This window comes from Aptenodytes forsteri, unplaced genomic scaffold (assembly GCF_000699145.1).
Source record: "Aptenodytes forsteri isolate BGI_AS27 unplaced genomic scaffold, ASM69914v1 Scaffold287, whole genome shotgun sequence".
NCBI lineage: Eukaryota > Metazoa > Chordata > Aves > Sphenisciformes > Spheniscidae > Aptenodytes > Aptenodytes forsteri.
In genome coordinates, this window is record NW_008794854.1 from 41290 (window position 1) to 59933 (window position 18644).

At 46.3% G+C, this 18644-nt stretch overlaps 1 protein-coding gene across 1 annotated transcript in view; it reads right to left on the minus strand.

Moving 5' to 3' along the window:
- ILDR2 (immunoglobulin like domain containing receptor 2) overlaps window positions 1–18644 on the minus strand; it is a 40646-nt gene that overhangs the window by 7495 nt on the left and 14507 nt on the right. The window contains exons 4-6 of the mRNA XM_009274587.2: window positions 8736–8792; window positions 4084–4230; window positions 3163–3339 (exon numbers count right to left, since the gene is read on the minus strand). Of these exons, the coding sequence (XP_009272862.1) occupies window positions 3163–3339; window positions 4084–4230; window positions 8736–8792 (381 nt within the window). The remainder of the gene's footprint in view (window positions 1–3162; window positions 3340–4083; window positions 4231–8735; window positions 8793–18644) is intronic.

Below are 18644 nucleotides of genomic sequence, written 5' to 3' on the forward strand. Positions count from 1 at the left end.
CAGCTAAGCTGCCACCTCATTTATACACAGGCCAGCAAACAACCATCAGCTGGAAATTACTCTGACCTACTAATAACCTTTGGGGAACTTGAACAGGCAGCCTCCAGACTGTCTCCCCAGAGCCACTACTCACGCTGAGGCTGTGCCAAATATCTATTTGGGCAACATCTATAGCGCCTGGAACTGATGGAGAATTAGCTAGGCTTCATGCTAGCTTCATGCTCGACTTGCTATTGCAGCTGTGTATCAAAAGGCAAATGAATTTCTTGGTTAATTCTGTAAGCATCGAGAAATTAACTTTGGATTTAAATCTGCAAAGATGACCATGAACAGCTCATAAAAAGTATTTTCCATTATAGATGAAGCATCTTTTGTCTCTACGTTTATTTATTAAATACTTCTCACAATGATATTGAATGTTCAACTTATTAAATCTCTTTATTATTCCTTGATGTGAGAACCAAAGATACTATTGCTTCCTCCTCACACCCTTCTTCATCTGTAAATTGCCATAACCCTTTAATAAGGTCTGAATATTTTTAGGCCCATCTTAATTATAAGGGAATAAAGATGCAGAGACGTTAACCACTTGTCCAGAACCATTCACTGAAGTCAAAGGGAATGGAACATTCTTCCCTGTTAGACCATATTTTCCTCTCCTGAACAGTTCATAAATTTCTAATGTTTAATTTGTGTTTAACTAGACACTTTTTTTATTCTTCTGTGGGTGGAACCAAGTCAGCCAAAACTGTAAGCTGTTTCCCTCCCCAGAAAGGACATCACTACTATTTTTTTCACACAAGTGCAGTTAAGAAGTAAATGATGTCTCATCTTTATACACTTTCCATACCAAAGGTCTGGAGTCCAGCTCCCAGATGAAAAGCTTCCCTGCGTACATGGTTTAAGGAATCTATGCAAGAGTCCAGGTAACCACTGCATTTAAAATAGACAGAGCATACATCCTAACTTATGTGTTGCCAACACTCTTCCAGAAACGAGAGCTGAAAGTTTATTTTTTTCCCTGTTCAGCCCTAAGTTTAGGATGGAGCTCCTAGGCTTCACTGGAGCTTTGTCACATGGCTTTTATGTAACCCGAGACAAATTTTCTAAATATCCTCATGCCTGAGTTTGCTCACTAGATCACCTCACAGGGGTCATTTATAAGCACAGAAACTATCTAGGGCAAAGGCTGTCATTTTTAGCCTGGCAGCCAGGATTACAGAATCCTCCAGTCTCTGTCCCCCAGCACTTCTGATCCCATTTTTTTAAATAAACTTGACAGAAAGGTTGAAGTCTCAAAGATACCAAGTTTCAGATCAGACCCACACTGGCTGCGTGGAGGACACAGAGACCATAATTAGCGCTCCTTCTGAGAAAAGGCCTTTATTATAAACTCACCATTACCTGTTTTGTTTAGCTTGCTGTCTGGCCAACCAGCAAATAAGTAGCTTGGAACAGCCACATAATGTTTTCTCTTCTACAGCCTGTAATTAGGGGATATTCTGGCATGGTAGAGGACTTTAAGAGAAAAGGAACAGGGTGCAGGGTATCACCCTTCCTTAGCTCCACAGTTCAAGGAATACCTTGAACAACAGGTGCATGATCCAGACTAAGGGTTTGTCCATATTATTGCAAAAAATATTAATTAGAAATAAAAAAAAAGCTTAAGAACCTCTGTTGTCTTGCCACAACAGTTAAAACTCTGTAATAATAGTTTTCTACATTAAGTCCAGCCAGCTGATTTGGACTGTATAATAAATGCATCTTTCTGTGTAACGAACATGGGATGCTAAGAGCCGTTCCATTTGGTTACCAAATGCATCCACAGTTTTTCATTCTGCATTTGTGCTCTGCTAGTAACGTACAGCAGACGAGACTGGGGCTGTGATCTGACTCTTCGAAAATCCCTGGAGTTCCCACAGCCAACACCACGCTCTACATGCAGTGACATTTTTCACAGGAGAAAAAAATTAAGCACTGGGCCGTCGTTCATCATTTTCTGACAAAGGTTTTTGAATTGGATACGTTCTGCTTTGGATCAGTGATTGATTTATTTCCTATTTCAAAATGCTCCATTCCAGAGCTCTGTTTTGATTTCAGTGGGAAGAAAAAAGTATGATTGTTGAAGGAAAATACTTTTTCTAATTCCAGAAGGGTTAATATACTGACTGGGGCAGCGGAAGGATGTGAGGGTTGTTCCAAAAGCTTAATTATTTGATTATGCTACTTGATCTCGTCTTTTCAGAAGTGTCTTATTGCCATGAGCAAATTTAACAATTGATAGTTAGTGTGGTGCTTTGAAATCAGACATGTGGCTGGATCAATGGCAAACATAGTGTCAGTATGGTGACTCTACACTGGTGAGAGTCACTTCTGCTGCAGCATGTTTGAATTTAGACAGCCACTCTGATCCTGAAATGTTAGCATGTGGCTAAATAGCTACCCTCTTTTTCCTTGATGGCAGCTTCCTTTGCAGCAGGAGAAGTGACCCTCACCAAGAGAGAGTCATCATACTATGTCTGACATTGATGCACAACTCCTTTCTAGTTAGAAGCCTTTTATCACTCACATTTCACAAATGCAAAGGCTGAACAAAAAAAGTGACCTACTGACTTCTGTAAGGTAGGGGAGGGGGTCTATCCCCCAATGCTCTTGGGCAGAAACACCAAGGGAGCATGTCCCCATGCCCAAAATACCATGGGGACAGTAAAACACGCTGCAGCAAAAACTGCTGCCGGAGGGCAAGCAGTGCCCTTATAGAGGGTAGAAAGAACAGTTTACCAAGAGAGAGCAGCTTGCAAGGCATCAGCTCTAAGGGGAAAATGGCCACGATCTCTGCTCCCCTGAAATCATCTTCATCCTTTTCTCCTCTGCAAGTGAACGTCTGCAGCAGTAATGAGAGGGGTCCCGGACATAAACTTGGCCTCCCATGCCCTGCTGACCTAATTAGGCACCCACAAACTGATGCTGTGCTGATGGCACTATAAAAGTTGGACCATGTGGCCCTAAGGGATGCAAATATCATTGTCAGAACCAGGATTAAAATACAGTTTCTCTGTGTTTCTTCTGTTCATACCACTCTATCAGTGACAACCATTCCTCCCTTTCCCAGCCCTGTTCCCAGTAAGAGGACCGAACGTTGTGCCTGGCACTGCAAATTACCATTTTGGCTTCCTCCGCTGGAGTCACCTGGGGCTAAGGGAGGGGGGTGCGACTTATCCATCAGCACAGCAGGAGACGGGACACCAGCTACAGGAACACTGGGGATGTAGTATGGACCTGGCATGGAAGAGACTGCAGGAGGGTACCCGGCTTTTGCTGCTTTGCCTGCTACATACACTGAAAAAGAACAGCAGTCAGCATCACACCAGCCTCCCACAGACCCACACGGCACGTGGCCGAAACCTGCACATCACCAACATTGGTGACAACGCAGCAGGAGACAACTGGACAAATGAAATGACAAGGACCAATCTGAATTTCTCTAAGCCTCAAAGGGCACTAAGGGGAGTTTAAAAAATGCACACGGTAGGTCAGATGAGCACTGCAAGATGCCCAGCAACTGAAAGACATTCAGCGTGTTACAGCCGGCATTACCGCTGTCATGATTTAGTGGCAGTTCAGCTTTAAAAACAACTGATGACTCAAGTAGCAGGGATGAGGCTCATGAAACTTGAAAGATCTGCCTGAGCCTGATCAGGAACCTTGCTGGGTTGCAAGGATTTTGCACTGTTGTAGAGGGCAGCTGCTTTGCATTGCCAGGAAGAAACCTCCCAGGATGCTCTTAGCTCTGACCGCCAACATTCACTGACATGACAACAACTTTGGAAGGGGAGCATGACACTTTGGAGAAGCAGACACAGCTGCCAAGGCAGGGAGGGCTCAGGGAATTACATTTGTAATTAACTTTGAGCACTCAACCATTGAGCAATAGGTCAGATGCTTCACTCCCTAAGAACTAGTTCTTTAGTCAAGCAAAGTGCTCAGGGCAAAGGAAGCAATATTAGCAGATTCTCCTCCTGTTCTGCCAGGGAGCAGAAGTAGTGCAGAAGATTTGCACCAGGCTTGGACAGGGTCACTCACGTGCCCGGGGACAGCAGCAGGACTCGGGACAGCAGGGGCAGCGGACGTAACAGCAGCAGCTGTGTGGGCAGCACTGGCACCAGCAGATCCCCACCAGGAGGAAGAACAGGAACGCCCCCAGGATCACCAGGCCCACAAAGACCCACTCTGGAAAAGAAGGGGAGAGAGAGATACTTACAGGATTGCACATTGCTGTGGAAGGGAACGTCAGCAACATCCTCCCAGGGGAGAGCATAGGGGCAAAACAGATATGTGAATAACAGAAGTGGACTTCCTGCTGGTCTAGGACTACGTCCCCCTCTGTATCAAAGCAGAAATGGCACATGACAGTGAGAAATGGAGCTACAGAAATGTGGTCCCTTCCTGTGACGTCTCTGGCTGGCTGAGAGGCGAGTAGCACGGAGGCAGGAGCTCTGGTTCTCCAGCACAGAAACCCTTCGCCCCACGGCAGACCTGTATGAACACCGCAGGACATACTCCATTAGCATTTGGATCTCATCAAAGACTCATTCTTCCCTGTTCATGCCCTGCTTGTGTGTTTGTTCCCTACCCACATTCTAGTTTTAATGGGACAAACGATGGTGAAAAGCACACTATAAATAGCCCAGTAAATGAGCCAGGCCTGCCCCTTCGCAACTAGGCCCACGCATGCAATTATTCTTTTGAATGTGCCAAACGAACATCCTATTCAGGCAATGCAGCCAGCCAGGAAACCTAAAAACCTTTCCCCCCCGCTCCCCCGCTGAAGCCTCAGATGATGTCTGCCAGGTCCCGAAAGGGAACGGCTGAAAAACACCCTACAAGTGAAAGCACAGAAGAGCTGGTCCACAAAAACCAGGATGGGGTTTGAATGGGAACAGGAGTGAGAAGAGGTTTCTCAACCTTCGCTGCCGGGAAATCTGCAGCGGCAGCAGCCATGGTGGGAGCAGGTGCCCAGCCTGTGCCGAGGCAGCTCCCAGCTCTGCATCTGGCCACCCTGCGCTTTGCAGGAGACTGTGGGGGGGGGGCTGCACCTACCGCCACATGGCAATTCCCCGGATTAAGGGAATGGTCAGTGAACACATCCGGACCAAGACATTTCAAGACTTTGAATGTATAGGAGGCCTGGAGTTGGTTTTACGTCAGAGAGATGCACCAACCGATCTAGAAGTCAGACCGCTGCTGAGGGAAAATCTGGGGGGAAAGACTCCAGGTGTACCCAGGTGGTTATTCAACCACCTTGGAAAGATGGTAAGAAAGCAAAGAAAGAAGTGGTGGGGCTGCTTTGCAGAGAAAAAAAAGCAGGAGACCACTGTTTCCGAACAGAAGTCCAGTGTTCACTGAGGGGTCTCCTGGTACATTATTATTTAAGATGAAGAAGTATTGATACAAGGATTGCAATGAGAGTACAGAATCACACTGGAAAAATAGTGCACCTCTCACCTGCGTCGCTAAGCTGAAAAGTCAAGGAAAAATGTTCAGCTTGGAACAATCAAAACAGAAGTTTTTTCTAGTTCTTAATAAAATGCAAAAATAAGAAGTGTCATTTTTCATTCATCCACAGCATTCTGTTTGAACAAAAGTAAAATTCTTAGCTTTGTTAGTTTTCCTTAACTCTTCTACAAACAATTCCCTTTTTTTAATGTCATTTTTAATCTAGAACTTACAATTTCCTTTAAAAAACACATCAGTGAAAGATCCGGCCTTTACAAATCAAAACACTTCATTTCAGAAGTGTCAAGTGAAATGTTTTATACTTTTTTAATATTTTATTTCTTTTTTTGCTGAAACAGAAGAATTTCATTTAAATTTGCAGATAATTTTGGTCCTTGTGGAATAATTTTTTTGGGTGAAGCTACTATATGCTGAGAAAAATTCAGCTAATGAATAAGGAAATGGCTGGAGGGAACCATTCATGAAGGGAAAAGTAAGAGCTGAGAGGAGATTACTGATGCAGTTCCTCAAGTGCCAGTTCTAGGAACCATCTTATTTAATATTTTCACGAATGACGTTTACACAGAAAATAAGAATGTGTTAATGTATCTTGAGGGTAAGAGGTAGGGAAGTATTGTCACTAAAGATGAAGACTGGGATATGGTATAGAAAGGGCCAGTTGTCCTTGGGCCTACAATAAGAAACATGAAATGCAGCAATTTCAAGGTATGCAGGAATACTTTCAAGGTCACACATTCAAGGATTAAGAACAATTTCTGTTCTGAACAGGACTTCATTAGTTGAAAACAACTGAAAAACAAGAGAAACAATCCAGTATGCTATTCCATCACAGGACAACTGCAACCGCTTATGCAATACAGCCACAAAATGGCAAATGTAATCCCATGCCCAGTAGAGGAGGAATTTCCAGTAGCGTTAAGGAAATATTAATGCCATCATACAAGGCCTCCGTGTAACTTCATCTGAAGTTACTGATGTTATACAGCTCTCATCATCTTTGTAGAAGAAAAGATAAATTCAGGCTGGAGCGGATGCAAAGCAGGGATTTGAGGGGATGAAGGGACTCGATAACCTGCCTGGCAGCAGGAGAGCTGAAGCTCGCTGCGTTAGTCTATTAAAAAGGCGGCTGAGAGCAGACGTAGCTTCTGCCTGTAAATATGCTAGGAGGATGAATGCTAGGACGAAAAGCAGGTATTATAGTTAAAGGTCTTACATAAATGGGCATAAACAGGCTACAAATAATGTAGATGGAAGCTAGAAGACCCTAGAAGACATCAAAGGAAGCGATGCAACAGGAGGGAGAAAGGCCAAACCCAGACTGTTCTTAAGCTTGCTAAGCTTATGGAAAGGATGAAATTACATGGCGCTCGGGATAGCAAGCAAGATAGCGAGCCAGACTACCCTTTCCAGTCCTGTACTTCCTAATCTACGCCAATCCGAGCAGGGCAACAGCTCAGGGGCTTTTTCTTTTGTCATGTTCTCATCTTGCTCTCTACGACCATCACTGATACAGAGAAGGAGGTGAAATAGTATCGCATGACAGAAGCGGCCAGCCACAGCTACGCAATGAAGCTCAGGTGTCAGATCTCCAGAGCTATTAGTGAACAGTTCACAACCACTCCATAAAGGATAAAAGCCTGGTAGAGAGAAAAAACAAACAGCGAGTCCATTGTAAGTGTATCTGTGGTCTCTGAAAACATTGTAGGAGTATAAAGGGAGGTCAGGTTAGTATGTACATTGCACATTGCAAGATACTTACTCAGCACTAGGAGTGGATGTTTGAAATGACTGTCCCAGTCACAGGGACCTATGAGTCATGAAGGATTTTACTTCACAGGAAGTCAGACCATTTGCTTCTCTGATGAGGTTAAGAAAACAGCAAAAGAGCCTGCTGACTCCTCCTTTATGCACAAAACTGGGATTCAACCACTTTTACCTGCAATTCCCTAATCCTTCCTCCAGTACAACTGTTATCTTCTGTCACAGCCCTTCCAGATACAACTGTGTAACCCTGAGATTCAAATGACTACCACGCTGAAATGCTATGTGTCCTCACTGTTTTGTGCTTCAGGAGTTTCTGCTTTTGTTTGTTCAGGTAACAGGCAATGCTAACAGCTGAAATGTGGTTTGCCGCTGCCTTTTACACTTTCTTGTTGTTTATACCCATGCAGTGAGGGTACCAGAAAGCTACCTGGCCAACACACAAAAATTTTATACCCATTCAATAAAATTGTAAATAGCGGGGAAAAAAAAGTGTTAGGCAACAGAGAATCAACTTCTGTCTACACTGAAAAGACCAAACCCTCTCCTGCTATGCTGAACTTCCAGGAAGCTTTGGGTTACACTGGAGGCGGGGGAGTGTCTGCCTTCTCTCCATTTGCATCTCTGGGACAGACTTGAAAATAGCTTCACACATTTATGTGGAGTTGCATTTTTGCACAAATGTGTGAAAGAAACACTCCTTGGGCACTGTCAGGGGATGATCAGATGACTCAAGGGCTAAATGTTCTCACAGCTTTTCCGTTTCAAGGACAATCTGTTGCACAGTCTCTGTTTCCTCTGCAAGGAGTGCCGGAACTGGTGGCTCTCATTAGTTTGGTTAGCAAGGGATTTATCATGGGCAGAGAGCTTTCATGTCTGGTCCAACCACCTGGTGTTACTTAGATAATGCCCTGGCCATGCAGCACAAGAGGGGCTGTGCTACTGATGGGTTGCTAACCAGTGCTCTATTTCTAGCACCTCCTGTGCTACCATCTGTGGCGATGGCTGTAACGGTACTCGCAGGATAGGGTCTGGGGAGCGGAAGTTACTACTGCACAAGAGCAGCTGACTTACAAAGCCATACAGGCACATGAGGCTGCCGAGGTCTCGCAGGCTGGAGCGGCGTTACCTGTGTGCTAGCAGGGGGAGAGCAGAAAGCTTGATATAAAACCTCCCCTGAACAGCGCTTGCATTTCTGCTCTCACACTGGTCCTGGCATGACATCAACCATCTCTGTACGTTGGCTCCCAGCATGGCTATTCCTCCCCCAGGTCCCAGCATCAGCTCGCTCAGATTGCAACCCAACACACTTTCCCAGTAAGCGATAGGCTTTTCCCTTTTATCCCCAGATAAAACACACGTAAGAGTGAAACGTACACCACATAAAGATGCTGTAGAAAGATAAACAGACAAGATGACAGAGGACTGGGTGATTGAAGGGTGAGATGACGGAATACCTGGCATAATCTCCACAGCAAAACTGGGCAAGAGATCAGCAAGCAGCCCTGTCCTGCCTAGAAAAGACAGAAGGAGGAGAACAAGGAGAGGTTACTGCAAGAAAAACACACTCCCCAGCCCCTGCCTTAGCCTCCAGTCCCCTTCCTCATCAGCCCACTTGCACCCTGTTAAGTGAATTCCTATCAACCATAGATGTCATCCTGCTCGATGCCTGGTGTCTGCCTCTGCACTTCTGCCATTTCTGTGTCCTTGCATTTTATCTTTATCAGCAGAGCTGGGGGGAAAGAATCTGGAACAGAGCTTCTCCGATCTAGGCACAAAATGACAAGAAGAGGGAGGTCCCCTTAGCGTGGTTACACGGTAACATCTTTCTGGAGTTATGCTCTACACATGCAAAAAGCTCCTGGAAATGCACGACAGCCCTCAAACAGAAGGATTTACTTTAAAAATGTACTGATGTAGTTTGCATGGATGTGAAACATCTTTAACCCAAGGCCCTTGACAAGTCAGCCACATGCATCCAACACCCGTGGGTGGTGCTCTCCATGTGGGTCTCTGCAACTGCAGAGACAGCTCCAGGGAAGGAGTCTTGGAAGTGAGTATGTACTACTTATTTCAAGATGCACGAGCAACTTGGTGAGATTGTGTGATATAAGGCCAACTCTCAAGCAAAGCAAACCAACCAGGGAAGGATTCGTGTCGAGATTTGTGGAATCACTTTGCAAAAGGAAAAGAAAAAAAAAAGCAAGTCAACTTCTAAATTATAACTGAATACAAACAGAATCCAAGCCCAAAGGCAGCTTGGTGCCTAGTTGTTTTGGCACTGAATGTCTGGGATATTTCTAATACACAACAAACACCCTGCACAGTGTTCAGCTATAATTTACACACACCTGTGCATCGGCAGAACAGCCCTATGTGCAGCTGTGCTGTGTACTCTTTTATATAGCACCAGGATCATGCTAGGTTTTTTAAAGACATGCATAAGGTAGGACAGCTGCACTCTGAAGAGAGACATACATTGTGGATATAACATAACAGAAGCAGCTAAGGGTAAGCCAATGCAAAAGTGGTACAAAGGTACCTTTAACCTCCCCACATGCCCTTCAGGTCCTGCACTAAGCAGCACTCTGACACAATGATGAACTGGATCCCAAGTTCCTTGGCCTCTAATCTGTCCTTGAAGCGTGTTATAATCAAATTCCCACTGTCCGTTTTTTCTCAGTGCTTCAGTAGAGGTTCTGTAGAGATCAAAAATCCACAAGGATGCCTACTGGAGCCATAATAAACATACTCTGAATGCAGGCAGTGCTTTGCAACCAGTTGCAACTCATCAAACCTGTCTAGTACTCACAGTAACGCCATCACGATGAGGTGCTCCTGAAGCTTTAGCAAAAGATACAATGCTGATCCTTCAGATAATTTACTACTTTCAAGGAGGATTCTTGCCATCAGTCTACTGCAACATTTTCATCTACATATACAAAGAGTTTCATGGCATTCTTTGCAGTCCATTTTCTGGAAGGATCAAGTGTCCAGACTGTTCACAGCTAGTTTGTTATAGGAAAGTGCTCATGTATGCTTTCTGCTTACAAGATATAGGCACGTATACAACATATGTGTGGCTTAAGCCTTGGGTGCCACAAGTGGGCTCCAAACACACGCAACAAATGTATGTCTTATGTCACAGCATCCTAGATTTACATTACGTTCCACATGCATATCAAATATATTCCTTATTTTCCCAGCACACACACAAAAATACACAATTCTTGCATAGGCCTCTGTATGCATGTATGTGAACCACATGCACGCAGAACATATGGGCAGACAGGGGTATGCAGCTTGCCTTCCATGTGTTATTATCTCTGCACAAGCTCACCTGAGAGCAGACGCCAGTGGACAAATAGCTGGAGGTATATAGCTAATTTAGGGCTGTGATCTGTGGTACCAGAGGTAAGGGAGTGACACCTATAGAGCAGAAGCTCCACCTCACAAGTCCAAATAGGCGCCTGCTTTATTTTGAACCTACCCGAACACTCTCGATCCCTGCTAGCGAGCACTAGTTCATGAAGCACATGAACCACGTGTTCAAGGGGGAAGAAGCATCCCTCAAAAATAACAGTGCTTGAGAACTTGGTTACTCATCACAAAGACAGCCAAAGTAGTTCCTCTGTGATATTGAATTAGGGAACAAATGGGTAATTGTTAGCATAAACTACTGTAGCTAGGAACTCCGATAGCATAGATGCTGTTGCAAGCATAATAGAATGTTTGGCAAAGACACTGTAACCCTATCGTTAGCAGAAGTTACAGAAGTTGGGTAGGTAACAGAAACTTAAATGTATACACTCAGCAACCATCTGGTTGAAACCAGCCTTGCAGTCTGAAGCTCAGACAACTCAGCATTCTGGGCCAAAGGTGAAGGTACACGGTGAAGAAGACTGTGAATCTTCCTCCAAAAGACCCTAATAGACGACCACCAGATGACAGTACGCGTGCGCCAGGAGGAGGGAGCCTATGATAATAGGTTCCTGGAAATAATTAAAATATCCCCGCCTTTTCTTAGAACTAGTTGTACTAACCCAGCCTATGGTAATGAATATGTACACTGCAGAACCATGTAAGGGACAGTTGATGCAACATACAGTGTGCAAGCTAGGAGGAGCTATCCCCCTTGCACCCGGCGCCGTAATAAACATACCTGCTTTATAACTCTTTTGAGTTGTGAAGTTTGATTCCGCACGTCACTACCTACGAGCACTCAAGTATTCCCCTGCTTGTGCAGCCTCACTCGGCTCTGCTGAGTATCCACTTGGGGAATTTGCTCCCCCTGCCCTGCAGCGGGGCTCGCACAGCCCTGGGGGCCCGTGAGCCACCAGCAGGGGATGCACAAAGCCCGGGAGGGCCCGAGGCAGCAGCAAACCCCGCCACGGCTCAGAATGAACTCTGCCGCCTTGACTAACCCAGCTGACAGCAAGCACAAAGCCCGCCTCTGGACTGCCGTGCCCCCAGCAGCTTTCAACGCACCCCGGCTCTCCCCCCTCCCCGTCCTGGGCCGAATTAATTCACTGATAACCCTTCCCCCCACCGTGCGCTTCCCCCTCAGCGGGTGAAGCCAACGGGCCGGGGCTGCCAGCCGCCAAGCGCGGTTGCCACGGCGACAGGAGGCTCCCCGCCACTGCCCCTCATTGAAGACCTTCCTCCTGCTGCCGCCGCCAGCAACAAGTGGAGCAAAAGCACCCAGCCCGCCAGCCAGCCGGAGGGCGCAGGGACAGGGCGGCTCTGGGGGGGCAAGGGCCGCCGCTGACTCTCGCTTGCCTGCCCCGTGCAAGCCTGGCCCGGGCATGAGCGGCCCCCAAAGCCAGGCGGTAGCTGGCAGAGGGGAGACCCGGCAGTCACAGTGCCCGAAGCCGGGGCAGAGAGGGCAGGGTTTCAGTGAGCAAGGCCTCCCTTTGGATCTGCGGCTGCAACGCCAGCCAGGAGGCGGCCACGGCGATCATGACCACCAACCTCCTGGCTCTCTGTGCCCAGGCTGCTTCTTCTGTGGGCATTAAGCTCACCTCACTGCTCTCTTCTTTTGGTTTTTTGTTAAGGAAACTTGAAGGTGGAGGGCTGGGGCTACAAAGCAATTGGTGGGGAGAAAAGAATTTACTAAAACATCCGGCCAAGAAACCATCTGGCTGCACCACCTCTGTACGGCGGCTCTGCCCGCCTAAGAGGACCACAGGCACTCTGAGACATGGCTGGGCGCAGCTGCTGAGCCACAGCTCTGCACCCCTGCAAGGGCTACATGTTCTCTGTGCAAGCTCTCACCACCAAGCCCCAGCAGACACCCCTGGGTGAAAAAGGGAATAGACAATGGCCCTGTGTACCAGGGTTGTCCCAGGCGGCTCTGTCGAAGCTAGGAGCTCGTCCTTGTTCCAGCACGGGTCTGGGACACGCTCATGTCTGCTCCCACTGTGCTGCTGTGGGGCTTTACCCGCCCACAGCAGCCTCTCATCAGGCACCCCACACACACCGGGCCCCAGCCAGCCCCAAAGTGCAAGGGAGCCTGCTAGCCCCCAGTCTGCACCAGCAGAGCACAGCAGGACAGGGCAGGGAGGAGGAATGGGAGAGGGAAAAGCTGAGGGGGTGCAGAGTGGGTCCAGAAAGTGCAAAGATACAGAAGAGGCAAGCGAGGACAGGAATTAATAGGCAGGAGGAAGGCGGGTGACAGAGTGGGAGAGCAAATAGCAGCAGATCAGGGAGGACCTGGAGTCAAGCAGACTATTAGCAGAGAGTCTGCAGAGAAGAGACACAAAAATAATTAGGTTAAGTGGTGCAGCTGAAAAGAAATGATGACATGAATAAAGTAGGCGCAGGTGCAGTCAGGAACATGGCAATTGGGTAAATACAGGAATATGGTAAATACTGGCAATTGCATAAATGTGATAAATATTGGGTAAATATGGGAATAACTGTTGAACTGGTTTCCCTGTTGGGGGTTGCCTCTGCAGCCCTACCTGCAGCAGTGGGACCACGGGAGGCAGAGGCCCTCAACAGAGGGAACTATTTCTTCCAGTGGCAGGAAAATTTGCCAAGCCATGCCACAGCAAGAGGCCCCTGGCACAGGACACTGCCCTGAGAGGAGGCTAGAAAGGACAGGAGAGGAAGTGTGGCCCTTGTAAATCAGACACTCTTCCAAGGAAGCTGCTGTGAGATTTATTGGGAGAGTATGGCTCTGCAATGAGTTCCTCCGTGCTCCCTCTGCTCGGAGTAAACTTCATCCTTTCTTCCTGTTCTTCTCTTCAATTGGAGGGAGAAACAGCAGCAGCCCTTCTTGGAGATCAAAGTTTTAGCAGGCAACAAAGACCTCCAAGGAGGCTGTTGCCATGGCTACCTTAGTAATGGAGGTCTTTTAATCACACCAGTCTCCTTTGTGAGCAGCGTGTGGCTGTCGCTGGCAAATAAGGAGGAAAAGAGGGGTAAAAAACCTTGGCAACAAGTAGCACTTCTAAATGGCATGAAATAAATAACTAGGAGTAGCCCTAGTTATCCCCCTAGGATGAGGGGGATTGGACCCAGATTACAAAGGCGGCAGCACAGTGGTCCAGGGCAGGGCAGCAGCACCTAATAAGGACAGGACAAGCACTTTGGGGGTGGGAGGACACCAGCGGCCTTCCTGGCATCAACGCCTTTCCTGGATTTTTAAGTGGAGGGCTCCCATGCTGATCACTTCCTTTGCCTGCTGGCACTACCCGCCTTCGGTCACGAAGGCGCAGCTCAAGGTCGGAGAGCCCGCACCGTGAAGTTGCTCACAGACACCTCCCCGGGTGAAATCTGGCCCTCTCATCCCCACCACATGGCCAATAGCACTGACATCTCTGCCAACCGCTGTGACCAAGTACTGGCTCGAATGCTACTGGCAGCTTTTCAGCGAAACAGGGCGAAATCCTAACCATCATCTTGTAAGGGAAAATTTTGCCAGGATCTTTTCCGTCTCTGAAACCACATCAACTTTTATAATACAGTCTCTCCTGGCACACAAGAGACTCCAAACCTGGCTATGTTTATACCAGCTATTGAGTCACTTTGCTGATTAAGAACTGTCTTATTAGCGTTGCACGCCACACACACGTCCCAGTAGAGATTTATCCTCTCTGAAAGCCAACGCATGTCTCTATTAGTACCTTAATTACTGTGCAATATGCTGTGTATCTACATTCTTTCCTACCTATGGGTGTTAGACTTCATAAATTTTGGTTTTAGCCTATATCAGTAGTGGCTGGTAATACAAACTACCAAAGATGTCAGTTTACTAATGTTAAATGCTAGCTGACTTTGGAAATTAACAAAAAACTCAAGTGCTAATTGTTGTTATTTAAAGCATAACAATGATAGAAGCTGAAGCTTCTAAAAGATTAATTATAAAATAATATTTCACTAATATATCATTTATATAGTATTAGCTGCCAAACTGGATGGAAAAAAAAGCAGGCAATAGCTGTCTAGCAAAGCACATGGATAACTAACCAAAGTATCAAACCAACAACTGGGATTAGCAGATCACTTTCCTGCCTCCTCCAGGAACTTGACACGTCCTTGGGAATGAAGCCACTGTTTCGTGAAGCATGTCTAAGCTATGTAAAATCTCGTAATGCAAACACTGCTGAGCTTGCACAGACATGCATTTCAGGGTAGCTAGCTGTGCCTAGCTATACCTACAGCCATTACTCTATAGCTGTACCAGCTTCAGAAGGGAGCAGTATGGCTGCTTTCACAGGACCCTGCACCTGATTAGTAAATTCCAGCTCTCAGAAAGGCTTACTGGGTTATATGTAATCTCATGCAATCAAGCTAGACTGCTTTCTGATGTGAGCTGGGTCACATGAAGCTAGGATGGGGTATCCACTGACACTGCCCTGTACTTCTGATTCAAAGGTTACTCCAGGCACCCTGCACTCACTGCACCGGTACACTTGCAGTTCCCTTCAACAAAGGCTGCAATGAGTGACTTTACTGATGCCCATTTACATTCTCATATAAAAAGCAGTGCACAGGTGCTACCAAGAACAATTCGATTAATAGCACTGTCTGTGTTTCAAGAAGCAGGACACTCAGCTGCTAGCTACTAAGATAGAAAGGTAGACTTTCTTAAATTTAGGATTCAGCCTTTTTGATTCAATCACATTAGTTCCAAAAAATAAAAATGTGTAAAGTTGCAAATGGATTCACTAGCCCAGCTGTAATGTCAGCAAAGGGTTCTTACATTTCTAGTAAAACACGTGAGTGCAGAGACCATCACTTGACTCCTGTTGTGGAACTGCTAAGCTCTGTACTAGTCTAGTCCTGCTGCAGCAGAAGCAGAGTTCATACAGTTTCCAGCATGCGAGACCCCCTTTGGAGAGTCCAAATGCCACCAAAAAATAGTACTTTTTAATTTAAATTCTTTCCTTACTCTACAGGAGGTTCACTACCAGCCAATCTCCCGTGTTTCTGAGGCACAGAGGTTACTATCACTCTTCCCTTGCCTGCGCTGATTCCGTTAGAGAGGGTTAAAGTCCCTGACTAAGCAAAACCTACTGAATGGTCTTTTCAGCAAAGCACATAAGCACATGCTTAACATCAGGTATGCTTTATAAATCCTATCAGCTTTGTTGAACACAAATGGATATAAATAAACGCTTATATGCTTTTCTGAAATAGGCCTGAAATGAAGACAGCACATGGGATTCTCTGACGCTACCTAGAGTTCTCCAGCCTCTTTGTGTGTCAACGTGACACATCCAGGTGACAAAACTCAACATGCAATCCCATCATGACCCAGGCTGACTTGCTACTTAGACTTCACTGGAAGTCTCTGTGATTGCTTCCCTAAGAAAAAAGGAACGTTGTAATTTGCTCAGGTTTTGGATTTTGCTCCAAGTTGTGATAAAGCAGCTTTTGACCAGTTTTTAATGGTGCAATTCACTGTATAGAAAGCAGGATCCTCCACTCCTGGCTAAGCAAATTTCCATTAATTTACTGATGCTGTTAGGTATCTACCATTTTTGCCTCTCAGACCTTTCAAGGTTTCTGTGTGATATTAAACTGCCCTGTCCAGCAGTACACACCTTTCATCTTGGCATTAATATGAAACCACTACCAGGGATATTTTCCTATTTCCTTTTCCGTTCTGATTTTTCTGTCTTCCCCCACTGATAACATGAGTGGGTAGAACCTCTGCTCTATTCAAAATTCTAATCACAGACTCATAGAATCATGGAATCACAGAATGGTTTGGGTTGGAAGGGACCTTAAAAATCATCTAGTTCCAACCCCTCTGCCACGGTCAGGGACACCTTCCACTAGACCAGGTTGCTCAAAGCCCCAGCCAACCCGGCCTTGAATAATCTATGCTTAAATCATGCAGCAGCCCCAAAATAAGCAACGTAAATTATATCTGAAAGACCACTGTCAGCAGGGAACAAACAGCAATGTACTGTGGGAATCACAGTGTCTCTCGCAGACACTACCCCTCCACTGCTCCAACCGCTCTAACAGGGAATCTGGGTTCCACCCAAAGAGCAGCAAACAGCAAAACAGCAAACAAAACCCTTTTACCACGTGTCCCCTAGGACTGTGGAATTGCTCTGATCTACATCTCTACTCACTGCCTCCCTGCAAGTCACTAATACCTAGCAGAGCAGTGGGATGGAATAAAAAATGTCCCAGGAGATGCCAGAATATTAAGAAATGGTATTTTCACCACTGGCTGCTTCCTCCTTTAGCCATCAATGGGGAGAGGTAAAGGAAAAGGAAGAAAAAATACCAGCAAAGGCAGAAGGAAAATAATAAGGTGGGAAGGGGAAGGAAGGCAGGAAAATGGGTAAGTAACCTGGAATCGCTCCGAAAGCTGGAATGTTGCCTCCGCACACACTACCCAGGAAAAGAAATACACACAAGCTGCGCCAAACAGCATGAGGCAGAACAAAGTATGCCCACGACAAGTATGCTTTCATGCTGCTGCCAAACTCAGCAGAGTGCTGCACAAAGTGCAAGGTCAGACCCACAGGCTGTAGTGAACAGAAAAGCAGATGTGGTCAAGGTAACGCAGCCTAAGGTACATGTTTCCTCCCAACATAACCACAACGAACTGAGGCTGGGGACATCATTAAGCCAGCCTCAGAGGTGGGGATTTCTTTGTTTTCCCCCCACATAGTCTTCTGTACACACTGAAAAACTGATTATTCCTGTTACCAAGGCACTGTTTCATCACTGGTGTCTGAGCACAGTTGTAGACACAGATAAGAGAAGACACCAAATCCTGGACAGGAGGGTGAAGAAGGGACAAAATTCAGCAGCCCATCACCATGCAGCCACAGTCAGCTCCTCTGGAGAGGCTACATAACAGCTGTAACTGCCACCTGGCAGAGATAACCTCACCTGAACTAACACAGGTCAGTCTTGGGCCTGTTATTAACTAGCATATGATACGCAGTCACACTGTGGATTTATACAGGGGTTTGACACTGTTTTCTGGAGGGACCCATTCTCCAATTGTCCATTACTTGACTGACATCTGAAGGAGTGAGGGGAGGTGCTGGCACTGTTATAGTCACCCACCCAAGCCATTCAATCTGCTTTACTTTGTGATGACACCTACAGCTCCAAGGATAAATGCCAATTAAACTCTGACCTTAGCCATGAGAGCAAGGGCACTTGACAGACATATTCTATCATATGCCTCTACATATCACCTACACACTATAGACCCAAGCTTTTTAACATTTCCTTCACAGGATGTACAGAATCTATACACCAAAGAACCATGCAAGTATGCTGACCAGACAAACATCGGCGTCAGCAGGTCTTAAGGTAAGTTGGAAAAAAAACCTCATCTTACTCTCCTGAGGCAGTCTAGGGGTGAAGTACTACAGCTGGCTCAAGGCAGTGTCAACAAATGCCCCTGAAAGGCCCATTCCACCCTGCTTTTCTCCCCTAGCTGGGATGGGTGCTTTTTTGACCTTCACAGTGAGCTGGATTGTGGAAGCCATCGCTGAAAGCTAATACTGCAAATTGGAAAGAAACTGATCCTGCTACCACACTGTTCAAGGGAGCTTAAAAGAAACACAGAGCCAAGCAGGCATACCGCTGAGAGGACAGGTCCTTTTAGTGGCAACAACAGCTTAGACCTGATTAGGTGATTGTGAAACTGCACCTCTAACTGGACAAGCATAATTAGGCAGACAGAAAAATCTCCCAAATTCATAGAATCATAGAATCATTGAGGTTGGAAAAGACCTCTAAGATCATCGAGTCCAACCGTCCACCCAACACCACCATGTCCACTAAACCATGTCCCTAAGCACCACATCTACATGTCTTTTAAATACTTCCAGGGGTGGTGACTCAACCACTTCCCTGGGCAGCCTGTTCCAATGTTT